A 12,209-nucleotide genomic window follows, 5' to 3' on the forward strand; every position below is an offset into this window, starting at 1 on the left:
CCCTGGGTGGAGTAGAGGGAGGCCTTGAGAGGGCAGTGACCGGGCAGTGCTCAGAGGACTTGTCAGCAATGGCATGTCTGTCTTAGCTTGAGGCCCTCTAAAGCTGCCCTGCTCCTGTATTGGTGTGGAGACCAAATCCTATCAGCTCTACAGCCCTGGAGGCCATGCCCAGTGCTTGCAGTCACAGACTGTGATCCTCTGTCCCTCAGGTTCTCTGGCCCTACCTGCTGGAGTTCCTCATCCCAGTACGCTTCACTGCGGCCCTCACCCCACTCTGCAGGAGCCTTGTGCATTTAGCCCTGAAGAGGCAGGAAGCAGGGGCAGATGATTCCCTCGTCCAGTACAACTTGAATGGTGTGAGGCCCAACCAACCACCTTGCACCTGACCCGCCAATGCTATGCCCTTAAATCTTAACCTTTCTCAGCTCTCTGCTCTTGCCCTTGCCCTTGCCCCTGCCTCTGCCCTGCTGCTGATCTCTCCCCCAGCGGCCGCTTTTGCATGACATCCTATCCCAGCTGCCTGCTTCTGCATATGACCCCATCCCTCTTCCCACACCTATCCCTGCCTTGTAACAATTTCCGTGTTTCTTGTCCAGCAAACCTCCCATCTCCCTTCGCTATGACCACAAGACTGCTGGTAAGCAAAGGGTCTGTTACTGTGTCCAAGCACACTGGCTGACACCGTCCTTGTCCTTAATGGGATATTCTCACAGTGTCAGCTTGACCATGGTTACTTTCTGGTAGAGGAGGGCTCTGTGTCTCAGAGTCCCTGTCAGTTCTGTGGCAGGCTGTGACCCTTGCCACCATCTCATTGCGGTGCCTCCCGCCTTGTGTCTGCTGCTGGCTTTCCTTCACTCCTGGGAAGCCGGTCCTCGGGTTGGGTACTGTGATCTGGGAAGTTGTCCTGCCACATCTCTATCACATGGTGCAAGTGGCTCCATGCTTGGGCGACCCCCTTCCTGCCCCTCCTTCAGGCTGTGTCTTGTAAACCCTACGTGGGAGATGGACGGGGGGCGGCCTCATTGCGCCTCCTGAAGGTCATGCATCGGAGCATCCACCCCTTGCTGGGCCAGCGGTGGGAGACGACCATGCCCGTGCTGCTGGAGTACCTAGATGGTGAGTCCAGTAAGACTGAGGAGCCCATTAGCCATCCCCGACCCCACCTGTACCCAGTCTATCATAAGGGCCGGCTGGTACAGACCGGGGTTTTGTAAATTGGAAGAGGAAGAAATAATCTTAGCTGTAATCTAAGAAAGGGCCTGAAGTCTCAAGAGGTGTCACGTGTGGGAGGTGGGTGCAGCCCATGCTGTGACTGACTGCTGCGTCCCGCCTGGGAGTTCCCCAGAACAAAGAGGTGGGCACCGAGAACTCCACTCGTGTGTGGGGATGGACATGCCTGGCAGGACCCCAGCCAACTGGGTTACTGGTCATTTCAGAGCACACTGAGGAAACCTTGTCACTGAAGGACTGGGAAGAAAAGCTTCTAGTGGTGAGAGATGGACAGAGGGCCAAGGGCCTGTCTGTGCTGCTCTGGGACATTCTGGGCCTGGGCACGGAGGGCTGGGGCAGCACATGGGGGACTTGTGTATTGTGCCTTCCGAGGAACTTGTTACCCGACTTCCTGGTGGTGGGACTGAGGAATGGGGAGTCTGGGGTGAGAAGAACGGTGGTGGGCCTCAGATTTCCATGACAGGGTTTCTACCCTCTATCAGCCAGCATCAGACTTGAGGCGCTTTGGGCCATCCTGGCAACAGAAAGTGGTCTTCCCTTCTTCTGCTGTCCCCAACCTAGCTCATAGTAATTTGTGCTTCAGCATGCCTCAGGGCTGCCCACCTTCAAAGACCAATAGGAATCACCACGAGGTTATCATGTGATGTGCCCAGGCCTCAAGCCCTCCCGGCCAGCCCCTCTTTGGTGCTCTCATCCACAGTTCCTCCGGGACACCCTGGCTGTGGTATCTGACAACACATGGATCTGCCAGCTGAGTCAGGAGATGTGCAGGCAACTACCCTCTTACAATGGGACACCTCAGGAGAAGGTGCCAAGACAAGCCAGCTGGGGTCAGGGATCTGCAGTCCCCAGTCTCTGTGCTTTCATTTTTGTCTTTCCTGTCTGTGCCTTTGTCTCATGACTCTGGTAGCCCTGGCCAACCCAAGAGAGCAAGTGGGATTAAGAGCCTCTTGAGCACAGCCAACAGCTGGGATATGGGACCTGTTGACTGCTGCTTGTCCCTCAGACATGGCCCCGGGCTCACTGTTCATCCTCATGGGGGACCCTTCCCATGTCCTGCTTGAAAGACAGCTCTCCAAAGGGCCAGGCATAGTGGGTGCACACCTTTAATCCCAGTACTTGAAAGACAGGTAAATTCCTGAGTTGAAGGCCAGCCTGCTCTACAGAGCTAGTTCTAGGATAACCAGGGTTTCTCTCTGTGTCAACAAAAGGAGAAAAAGAAGGACAGCTCTCCATTAGCAGTGAGTGCCACCACAGTGCAGGTGTCTATCAGCTCGGGAGTCAAATGCATCTGTGTTCTCTGCCTTTGTTCCAGAATTTCCTATATAAGTGCATAGGAACCACGCTGGGTGCTGCTTCAAGTAAGGACGTAGTGAGAAAACACCTTCGAGAGCTGCTGGAGACAGCCAGATACCAGGAAGAGGCAGAGCAGGAGGTAGGAAGCCCCTACTGCAGGGCTCCCAGGCCGTAGGCATCTGCCTCCTGTTAGGCAGCTAGACAGTACGTGCTCATGCATGCATGTGTGGCACACACCTGCTTCTACACATGTGTTCACGGGTATTCTGTGTACATAAGTATCTGTATTGTGTGTCTATGTTCCTCCCCACACAGCATGTGGGCAGGTTGGCCATTTTGCCCAAGTGTGATCACACCTGTGCCCCTTCCCAGGGCCTTGCCTCTTGCTGTGGGATTTGTGCCATTGTCCACCTTGAGGACACTCTAGCACAGTTGGAGGACTTTGTGAGGTCAGACGTGTTTAGGAAGTCCGTCGGCATCTTTAGCATTTTTAAGGTAAGGAGGTCACCACCCAGAATGGAGGCCTGAGTGAGAAGATCCCTATCTGTTGGCTGCCCTGCTTTTCAGTGTCTGTGGTAGGGTGGGTTCCTGTTCCTCTGATTGTAGCTCTCTCTTCTCAGGCTTGGGGCTAGGCCTGAGTACCCTTAGGCTCAGAGTGAAACAGAAAAGTACCTTGCTCTGCAGCCAATTTGCACCCTGTATTCCCTCCTCGGCCTGGGCTCCCCTCCCAGCAGAGGGCTCCCAGAAGCAAATTTAGCTGGTGATGGTGGCATGCCTCCAGTTGTGGGTGATAGGAGGAGTTCTGAGTGGCAAGGTTGTATGTTATGTTAGGCAGTTTTCTGTTGCTGTAATGCTTGAGAAAATCAACCTGAAGGAGGGAAGATTGACTTTTCCTCCCAGTTACTGTCATTTGTCAGTTGTTTTAAGGCCCATGGTAAGCCAAGCATGGTGGAAGGGTGTGGTGAAGAGACTGCTCATCTCACACTAGCCAAGAAACAGAGTTTGCTTGTCTTTGTAACAACACTTCCCTCTAAACCCGTTATGTTATGTATCCATTGAAGAACCAGTCACTTCCCAAAGGCTTCCATCTCACAACACTGCTACTCTGGTGACCTAGGGACTCTATAGACATTTCCAAACATTGCAGCACTGAGGATACTTGAGCTTTGGGGACATTTCTTATCTGAACCACACAGGTGGAGAACTGAAAGCTATACCCTCCTTTATGGCCAGGCTCTCTGCCATGCTTTGTCCTGAATGCTAAGATTTTAAGCATCTACCATAATGCCTGACTCTTATAATTCTGCTCTGTCTCTAGTGAGTGTTCTACTTATGGAACCTGAGGGTTGGCCCATATGTGCAAGGACCTGCACACCTTTTTTTTTTTTTCCTTTTCCTTTTTCTCCCTCTATTTCTTTTTAAAAAGTGCTTTTAGATTTTCAATTTTTTTTCTGGGTGTTGGTGGCCCATGCCTTTAATCCCAGCACTCGAGAGGCAGAGGCAGGTGGATCTCTGTGAGTTTGAGGCCAGCCTGGTCTACAGAGTGAGTGCCAGGATAGGCTACAAAGCCACAGAGAAACCCTGTCTGGAAAAACCAAATCAAACAAACAAAAAAAGTTATTTTTATGTGTGTCAGTGTTTTGCCTGCATGTATGTGAACCATGTGCATGCTTGATGCCCACTGAGGCCAAAAGAAGGCATTGGATCCCCTGGAACTGGAGTTATGGAAGGTTGTGAGCCACCATGTGGGTGTTGGGAATTGAACTTGTTCTGCAAGAACAAGTGCTCTTAACCACTGTGCCATCTCTCCAGCCCCTTCTATCTCTGTCTTGAGATAGGGCCTCACTATGTAGCCTTGGCTAGACCAGATTGGCCTCAAATTCAAAGAGCTCTCTGCCTCTGTGTCCAGAGTGCTGGATTTAAAGGGTGTTCTACCGTATGTAGCTGCTGCCCACCTTTTCTAAGGTAGACATCTACAATCCACTAGGACAGAAGGCTGGTCTGCAGCCACAGCCCTGTCGTCTTCTGGTGGGTAGGCCTCCAGCTTTTCTTTGCTCCTTTCCTCCTTGGTCCTGCTGCCTCAGCCCTTTCCTGCAACCAGTTGGTTCACAGTGGGCCTGTATGGGCTCCTGGTCTGACCTTGTGCCATCCCTAGGTGCTGCCTCTGGTGACCCTAGCTATCCCTGGCTATTCCAGGAGCCTTAAGAGTATAGAAAGCACACTGCCAGGCAAGGCTCACTGTGGAGAGTAGTTCAATGAGTAACTGGTACCATGCTGATTTATTTCTCTGCCTCCCAGGACCGAAGTGAGCATGAAGTAGAAAGGATGAAGAGCTGTCTGATCCTGTGCTATGGGCATGTGGCTGCCCAGGCCCCTCATGAGCTGGTGCTGGCCAAAGTGGAGTCTGATATCCTCCGCTGCATGTTTCAGTGCTTCAATACGAAGGTGGGTGGGCATTGCAGCTGTCTGTGTGGGCCAGTCACACAGCTCCAGACTCTTAATTTATTTCACTTTTTGTTGTTTAGGTTCTGGGAATAAAGGTAGAGACCAAGGTATAGTGTATAGCAATTGTATGTGATCTGTGCTTTTTCTTTCTATTCTCTGGGCTGGGCTTTGGGGGCAGAGCCAAACCCAGAACTCACTGGGCTTCCTGGCCATGGTGGTCCTGGGGGAGTGTTGTACCCACTTCCTTTTGAAGCAGCCCTTCATGGAGCTGTAACATCTAAGCTCCTGCTAAGGGCAGAGCAAGACTTCTTCTGCCTCTAGGCAGTAGGTCCTGGGCCACGTCCTTGGAGTCAGCTGGTAGGCCACCTATGTCTCCCGCAGCCCAGCAATAGCTCTGGGCTCCTTTGGCTCTGCTCCCAATGCTTTTGGACCTGCTTTTCTCTATACCCCAGAGAGCACATAGGGGAGGGCTGGTTAAGCCCAGAGCTATTGAAAGGGGCCAGAGGTTCCCTTGGTCTCATTAACATGTTTCCCCTTTGATATCTCCATACTAACCTGACAGGCCTCTGTGAGGGACAATTGGCTCTCCCTGGATAGTGGGGAGCCTTGTGGGGGTGGAATGGATTGGCCCACAGGAGCAGGAGGGCCTGGTGCTCTGTGTGCTCAGGATTGCCTCCCTTGTGCCTCCTGTGAAGCTCTCAGACCACACACAGCAGTTCCTTGTGGGCCAAGGCCCTAGCACTGCCCCCAGATCCCAGGTTCCTCCTTGGTCAGGAGGCTGCTGTAGGACTTTATGATCACAGTGGACAGTCTCTGGCTATTCTGGAAAGGGCACGAGCTCCAGCTTCTGTGGCTGGGCCCAGGCCTGTGGCTGCTCTAAACACAGCAGCTCTGGGGGGCAGGTGTGCAAACTTTGTTCAGCCAGCTGTTCCCCTAGGACCCGGCCCTGAAGCTGTGCTTCGTCCAGAGCCTGTGCATGGTCTGCCAGGCCATGTGCAGCAGCGCACAAGCCAGTTCCTTCCAGTTCTCCAGGAAAGCAGAGCTGGTCACACAGATGGTGGTGAGTTCCAGACTGTTGCTGCTCGTAGGAGGTGGGGCCTGGGGAGGCCGGAGGGATGAGTGCAATGATGCAGCCTGGGGGCTCAGTGGGCACAGATGGAGGTCTGCATCTCGGAAGCCTCAACCACCCACTTAGTGTGAGAGACAGGGTGAAGAGGGAAGAGGCTAATGCCTCCTATAAGGGCCAGTTCTGTGCTGCCACCCCAAGGAATTCATCCGGGCAGAACCCCCAGACTGCCTGAGAACACCCATTCGGAAGAAAGCCATGCTTGCCTGCACATACCTGGTGTATCCTTCCTAGCCTCTCTGTGTGGGCCTGTGGACCTGTATGCATAGGCATGGACTGCATATTTGTCTGATGTACTCTGAACATAGCAGCAGCCTTGCCATCCATGCAGGTCCAGTGGTTGGTTTCGGGGAGGGAGGAGGCTGGAGAAGAAAGACATCAGGGGTTCATCATTGGGGCCCTTAACCTGCTGCTCAGCAACTTGGAGCCTGTGTTGGAGGAGCAGGCCCAGGCAGATGTAATCCACAGCTGCTTACACAGTGTCATGGCCCTGCCGCCAGAGACCGAAGGGGAAGATGGTACCTGCCAGGAGGTATTGCCATTCCCATGGGGGCAGGGAGAGAGAAGGGCCACTGAGGGAAGAGGGACCATGCATGGGGCTGGTGGCCTGGCTCTCCTTCCAGCCTCTGTATCTGGATACGGTGTGTGCCCTTGAAGACTTGTTGATAAGCCTACTGAGGCGGAACATGACCCCCCAGGGCCTGCAGATCATCATTGAGGTGTCCGTGGGTGTGCACTGTTGTGGGTGTGGTGCTTGCTTACCCCAGCTAGTGTCTGGCCCTTTCCTGCCCGCCCCCTCTGTGGTCAGGCACTACAGAGACAGTTTGATAGTCTCCTTGTGGGAGGGGCCCTTCTGCCTGGGCAATTCTGACCAAATAGTGCCTCTGCAGCATTCTCCTTGACTACAAGTGCTGGGTTGGAACACATGAGTCCTGGCTGCAAATGCCCACCCATTCCTTCCATTGTTGTAGTGGGCTGAGGCAGCACCAATCCCTAATCTAGGTACCTAGTGCCTAACAGACTTGAGTCACCCTCAGCCACCTCGAGTGGGCAGGGCTGAACTGCAGCAGACCCTGACGTGGGAGCCACCCTGGGTCCCACTTGGGTCCCTGCAGCCCCTGAAGCATGGGCCAGCAGGGATGCTGAGCTTGTCCTTGGGATGTGGGCTTCTGCACTCCTGGGTTCCTCCCCCAGTGGCCACCTGTTTGAAGTCCATTCTTGTACAGCACCTGAGCCCATGGATCAAGTCTCCGAGGGGTCACGAGCGGGCGCGGGCACTTGGCTTGGCCGCCTGCCTGCTGCAGTTCTTCCTGGAGCACTTGCATGTCAGTGTGAGTACCGGGCTCCAGACCTCACCCCTTCCTTCCTCAGCCCCTCTGCTCGGGAACACCTGTGCTCCCCATGTCCCAGTCCAGCCGGTGGGCAGAGGACCTGCCGTGGATAGGACTGCCCTAGACTCAGCTCAGGGTAAACCAGCCACCCCTAGGAGGGTTGTGTTTAGATCTTCACTGCTGAGCCACTTAGCTTTGACTGGCGCTGGCTATGTTAATCAGAACTTTTTCTCAGGGACTACTGTGGATTTTTACATCATCTTTTTGTCACCTATTAGAATCATCATGGGGTTTCTCTCATGATGGTCTGTGTGGTTTATGGTTTGTGTGTGCTTTTCCCATAACCATGGACTGACTGGAGTTTGTCTTGGTTTATGTTGACATGAATCTAAGCATTCTGGGAACAGCAGCCACCTGTCCTTAGGTCCTGCATCCTGCCTTGGTCTTTCCCTGCTGAGCTGAAAGTCCTCTTCTTGTCTGGTGACTTTTGGGATGTGGAGTCTCTGTGGGCACAGCTGAGAGGGGGCCTGGGGAGGTGTGGTGTGTGTCCTGGGGGCGGGGAGGTTGTTTGCAGCCTCTGGCAGGAAGGAGCAAGACTGTTCAAAGGAGGGAAGAGGCTCTGTATAATATATAAGGGGGCCAGAACTTGAGCGATGGACTGGGATCCATTCAGGATAAAGGGTACCCTGTCTCCTCCCCATCCACAGATTTACCATCTGGGGAGAGTCACTCCAAGGGTGGTGGCTGAGTGAGCAGAGTGCTTTTGCCTTCTCTACAGCTCAAGTAGAAGCTCCTCACTCCCTATGCTTAGGGGACTAGGTGTGAGGGGAAAAGTTTGCTGGGGCCATCCGCCACATAGCTCCTCTCTGGGTCCTACTGGTGTAGACTATACTTGACTACCCCAGAATTACTACAGCCTAGTCCCTCCACCTTCTTCCCCCAGACCTTAGTACCCTTCCACAACCTGGGTCTCCTCGTCGGTCTCTTTGCTCCACGGTGTGCTGACACATGGCTTACTACCCGCCAGGAAGCTGTGGTCTGTGTCCATTCCCTGCTGTATTTGCAGCTGGGCTATGAGGGTGAGCTCTGCCAGGGACAGGAGTATGGGGGCCAGACTGGGATCACCAGGGAAGGCCTCAGTCAACTCCCACCCTTAGGGTTCTCCCAAGACCATCGTGATGATGTGGTGGAGCAACTTCTCACCCTGAAAGATGGCCTTGTGAACCCAGACACCACCATCCTTTTCCACACTTGCCACAGCATAGCCCAGGTACTTACGGGGTTCCACAACAAGGAGGAGTCGGGGGCTAAGGGATGTCCCAGGAAGTACTCGTTCCCTCTAGTTCAGCAGGCCCTAAGAGGCAGCTGTAAGCAGGTTTCATCCAACAATTGGTGTCTGCAGCCCCATTTGGTCAGTAGTGACATGTGGCTCATACCTGCCTGCTTCGGAACACCACAGTCTGGGCAGGATCAAGATGTGTTGTGTGGTAAGGTCTTGGTGGAAGGCCTGAGAAGGATCTGAATACTTTAAGATCCATCTGGCTCTGCAGTTGCCTGCTGCCTGCTCCCCAGCTTTCTCCCTGGGGCTGTGGGTCTCTAGGGTGAGAGGGCATGGTACTGGTTTGTATGTGAATGCCCTACCTTGGAGTGGAAAAAGACTCAGTTGCATGCATGGTCCAGCATGGGCCCTGTCTTTAATTCTAGCTGGCTGAGGCACTTGATGGGACAAGATGTCTCTTTCATGCCATAGATACTATACTCTTTGGGTTCTATACCCAGCCTGAACCATCTGGCCAGATGTCTAGCCTGAGGCTCAACAGGGCTCCAAGGATGGACAAAATAGCTCCTCCCTCAGAGACTCCTCTTTGTTACCCTGTCTATGCACGTTTCTGCTCTTTTGGGATGGCCAGGGTCTAACAGAGTCTGATAGGAGGGGGGTGGGGGGCTAGGCCCTTTCTGGAAACATTCAGTGCTAGTCCTGGGGGTTCAGAAGGAGCTGGGCTCTGTAGTTGAGGTTGGCATTTTCTATGTTAGGAGAAAAAGAAGAGGAAGCTGAGCTGGAGGGTCATATCAGGGCATACTGAGACGGCAAACTGCAGGCCAGTCCTGTTCCTTGTATTGTAGTAGTTCTAGAGTGGCTCCACACAGGTCACTTTCCTGTCCTCTGTTCAATCCCAGCCTAGCAGCTGCCCAAGAACCACCTTCCTGTAATAGATCTAGACTCAGAAGGGTGAAGAGTTTTCTCTCAGGAAGCAGTTTGGGCTGATCCGACTTTGTTCTGGCATCACCCTTCTCCCAGGTTATTGCCAAGCGCCTCCCATCAGATCAGCTCATCAGCCTCTTGCTCACCATGTTTGAGAGCTTGGGAGACCCAGACAAGAACTGCTCCCGAGCATCCACAGTCATGATCAACTGCCTGTTGAAGGAGCGAGGCAACGTGCTGATGGAGAAGGTGGGAGTAGAGCATGTTCCGGGGACCAGGGTGCCGCTGAGGGCCAGGCTCACACTGGGGACCCTAGGCTTGATCGACTCTTACATCTCTGACTGTGCCTGTTCTGAGTCTGATTTAGACAAATCCCTTTCTTATCTGAAGACCACCTAGAACTTGTGGTGGTGTGTGCCTTTAATCCCAGCACTCAGGAGGCAGAGTGAGTTCCAGGACAGCCAAGGCAACACAGAGAAACCCTTGGTGGGGTCTGGGGAGTGGGGGGCGGTTAAGAGGAAAAAAAAAGTGCAAGTCTGGCATGGTTGGACCCTCTGTCCTTAGAGTCATAGCCATTTGTGGGACTAAGCAGGGGGATCATTTGTGCATAGAGCTGAGAAGTGAGAAAGAAGCAGCCAAGCGTGGTGGTACATATTTTGGAAGTGGAGACAAGGAAGATCAGGGGTTCAAGGCCAGCCTCACCTATGTAGGTAGTTTGGGACCAGCCTGAGCTACATGATGCCCCCCCCCACACATACACACACATACACATACCCACAGACACACACACACACACACACACACACACAAAACAAACAAACCTACAAACACTGACATTGAGCTGATACCTGTTGAGCTCCTGATTCAATTACCAGGGAGGAGATGGGTACACTGGGTCACTCTGGTCCCAGGGAGATTGCCAGGCATGGGACTTCAGGATCTCATACAGAAACTCCAAGTTCATACACAGGACTGCTGCTCTGCTCTGCTCCTGCTCACCATGCCTAGAGGGCTGCAGCCCACACCTGTCTTCTCCTGGGAGCACCGGTGACTGGACACTGGCTGTGCAATGAGAGTGAACTGTGTGTCTGCAGCCAGTCCCTCTGGGTCTGTTAGGCTCCCACAGGCTGGACAGCTGTAGAGTAGATTTAGAGTCCTGGAAGGTGTGGTGGACCCAACTCATCTGCTGGAGCGGACTTTGAGATTCTGTATCTAATTGAAGAATCCCAGAAGAGGAGCTGGAGTGTCTGTTCACATAGTCACCCCCAAGCAGAGTCATTTGCCAGCTTCTAAGTCTTCCCTAACCCAGATGACACATAGGTTTCTTGCAAACGGTGTGAAAGTGAGGTCACCCATGCCGCTTGTGCTAAGCCACTGCTAGCTCTGTATTATTGGTCCGTCTGCCATCTCAGAGCATGCAGCTGTCATCTGAACCGTCTGTAGACAGCTCTCTGAGGTCACATCCCAGTTGGGACCTACCTGAAGAGTGGTGGTGGAGGTTGCAGGGCTCTGTTTTCTCTATTTCTGTGATGGGTTTGTGATGTTCCATGTTAGGACTTAATTTGCATTTTCTGGTGACCAAGAGCTAATTTAATGACTTCTTTTGTGAAGATGCTGATCTTTTGCCCATTTCCATGTTGGATTGTCTGTGTTCTATGCTCTGATCTGTAGAAGTACCCTGAGTATTCTGGAGGTTCTGCTCGTGAGTATATCTGAGGCAGGAACTAACCGAGTGTCTAACAGAAGGGCCCTCAAACCAGGGAGTTTCACGTGCTTGCATCTAGACAGGAATAGTATCCATGTGCCACTGAATAGCTGATGGAAGATACTGAGTAGTTATGGAGATACTGTCTGATTGGACCCTGGAGGGAGCAGAGCAGGAAGGAAGAAGGTCCCATGTGTTTGTGTCCACCTGGTGAGGCCTGGGTTTTCCGAAGCCACAAAGCTCCCTGGGTCAGATGTCAAGGGATGCCCTGGTAGTTGTACAGATGGAAGGGAAGAATTGGGCTGGAGGTGGTGGTCACCTGGTATATGTGGCTAATCCACATTTTGCTTATCTGTTATCCGATGGTACACATCTGGGTTATTTTTCCCTGTTGGCTGATGTGAGTGAAAGTCAGTGAACACAGCTGGACAAACACCTCAAGTCCTTGTTTTTGTCTCTTTGGATATATGACCAAACTGAAAAATATTTTAAGCATTTAAAAAATATATTTACTTAGAGATGTTAAGAGCACTAGCTGTTCTTCCAGAGGACCTGAGTTCAGATTCCCAGGACCCACATGGTGGTTACATCTATAACTTGAGTTCCAGAATCGAATGTACTCATCCAATCTCCTCAGATGCCAGGCATGCATGTGGTGCAGACATACGTATTTGTAAAGCACTTATATGCAAAAAGTAAAAATCCCATTTTTTTTTTTTTTGAGACAGGGTTTCTCTGTGGCTTTGGAGGCTGTCCTGGAACTAGCTCTTGTATACCAGGCTGGTCTCGAACTCACAGAGATCCGCCTGCCTCTGTCTCTCAATGCTGGGATTAAAGGCATGCGCCACCAACGCCCGGCAAAAATCCCATTTT

At 52.6% G+C, this 12,209-nt stretch overlaps 1 protein-coding gene across 17 annotated transcripts in view; it reads left to right on the forward strand.

Moving 5' to 3' along the window:
• Positions 1-12,209, forward strand: part of Mroh1 (maestro heat like repeat family member 1) — a 59,945-nt gene that overhangs the window by 36,344 nt on the left and 11,392 nt on the right. For 11 of the 17 annotated variants that reach the window (XR_004768603.1, XM_035440695.1, XM_035440693.1 and 8 more), the window contains 16 exons: positions 210-354; positions 597-637; positions 975-1,116; positions 1,437-1,489; positions 1,931-2,038; positions 2,546-2,665; positions 2,899-3,021; positions 4,825-4,971; positions 5,052-5,078; positions 5,909-6,031; positions 6,429-6,629; positions 6,721-6,816; positions 7,324-7,428; positions 8,372-8,507; positions 8,586-8,698; positions 9,728-9,880. Coding sequence is in view for 16 of the 17 variants with exons in the window: in XM_035440695.1 (XP_035296586.1) it covers positions 210-354; positions 597-637; positions 975-1,116; positions 1,437-1,489; positions 1,931-2,038; positions 2,546-2,665; positions 2,899-3,021; positions 4,825-4,971; positions 5,052-5,078; positions 5,909-6,031; positions 6,429-6,629; positions 6,721-6,816; positions 7,324-7,428; positions 8,372-8,507; positions 8,586-8,698; positions 9,728-9,880 (1,833 nt within the window). In the remaining variant the exon portion in view is untranslated. Of the gene's footprint in view, positions 1-209; positions 355-596; positions 638-974; positions 1,117-1,436; positions 1,490-1,930; positions 2,039-2,545; positions 2,666-2,898; positions 3,022-4,824; positions 4,972-5,051; positions 5,079-5,908; positions 6,032-6,166; positions 6,215-6,238; positions 6,319-6,428; positions 6,630-6,720; positions 6,817-7,323; positions 7,429-8,371; positions 8,508-8,585; positions 8,699-9,727; positions 9,881-12,209 lie in introns of those variants that run through there. The other 6 variants (XM_035440690.1, XM_035440692.1, XM_035440698.1 and 3 more) reach the window with 4 other exon arrangements.

This window comes from Cricetulus griseus, chromosome 2 (assembly GCF_003668045.3).
Source record: "Cricetulus griseus strain 17A/GY chromosome 2, alternate assembly CriGri-PICRH-1.0, whole genome shotgun sequence".
In the NCBI taxonomy this organism is placed as follows: Eukaryota; Metazoa; Chordata; class Mammalia; order Rodentia; family Cricetidae; genus Cricetulus; species Cricetulus griseus.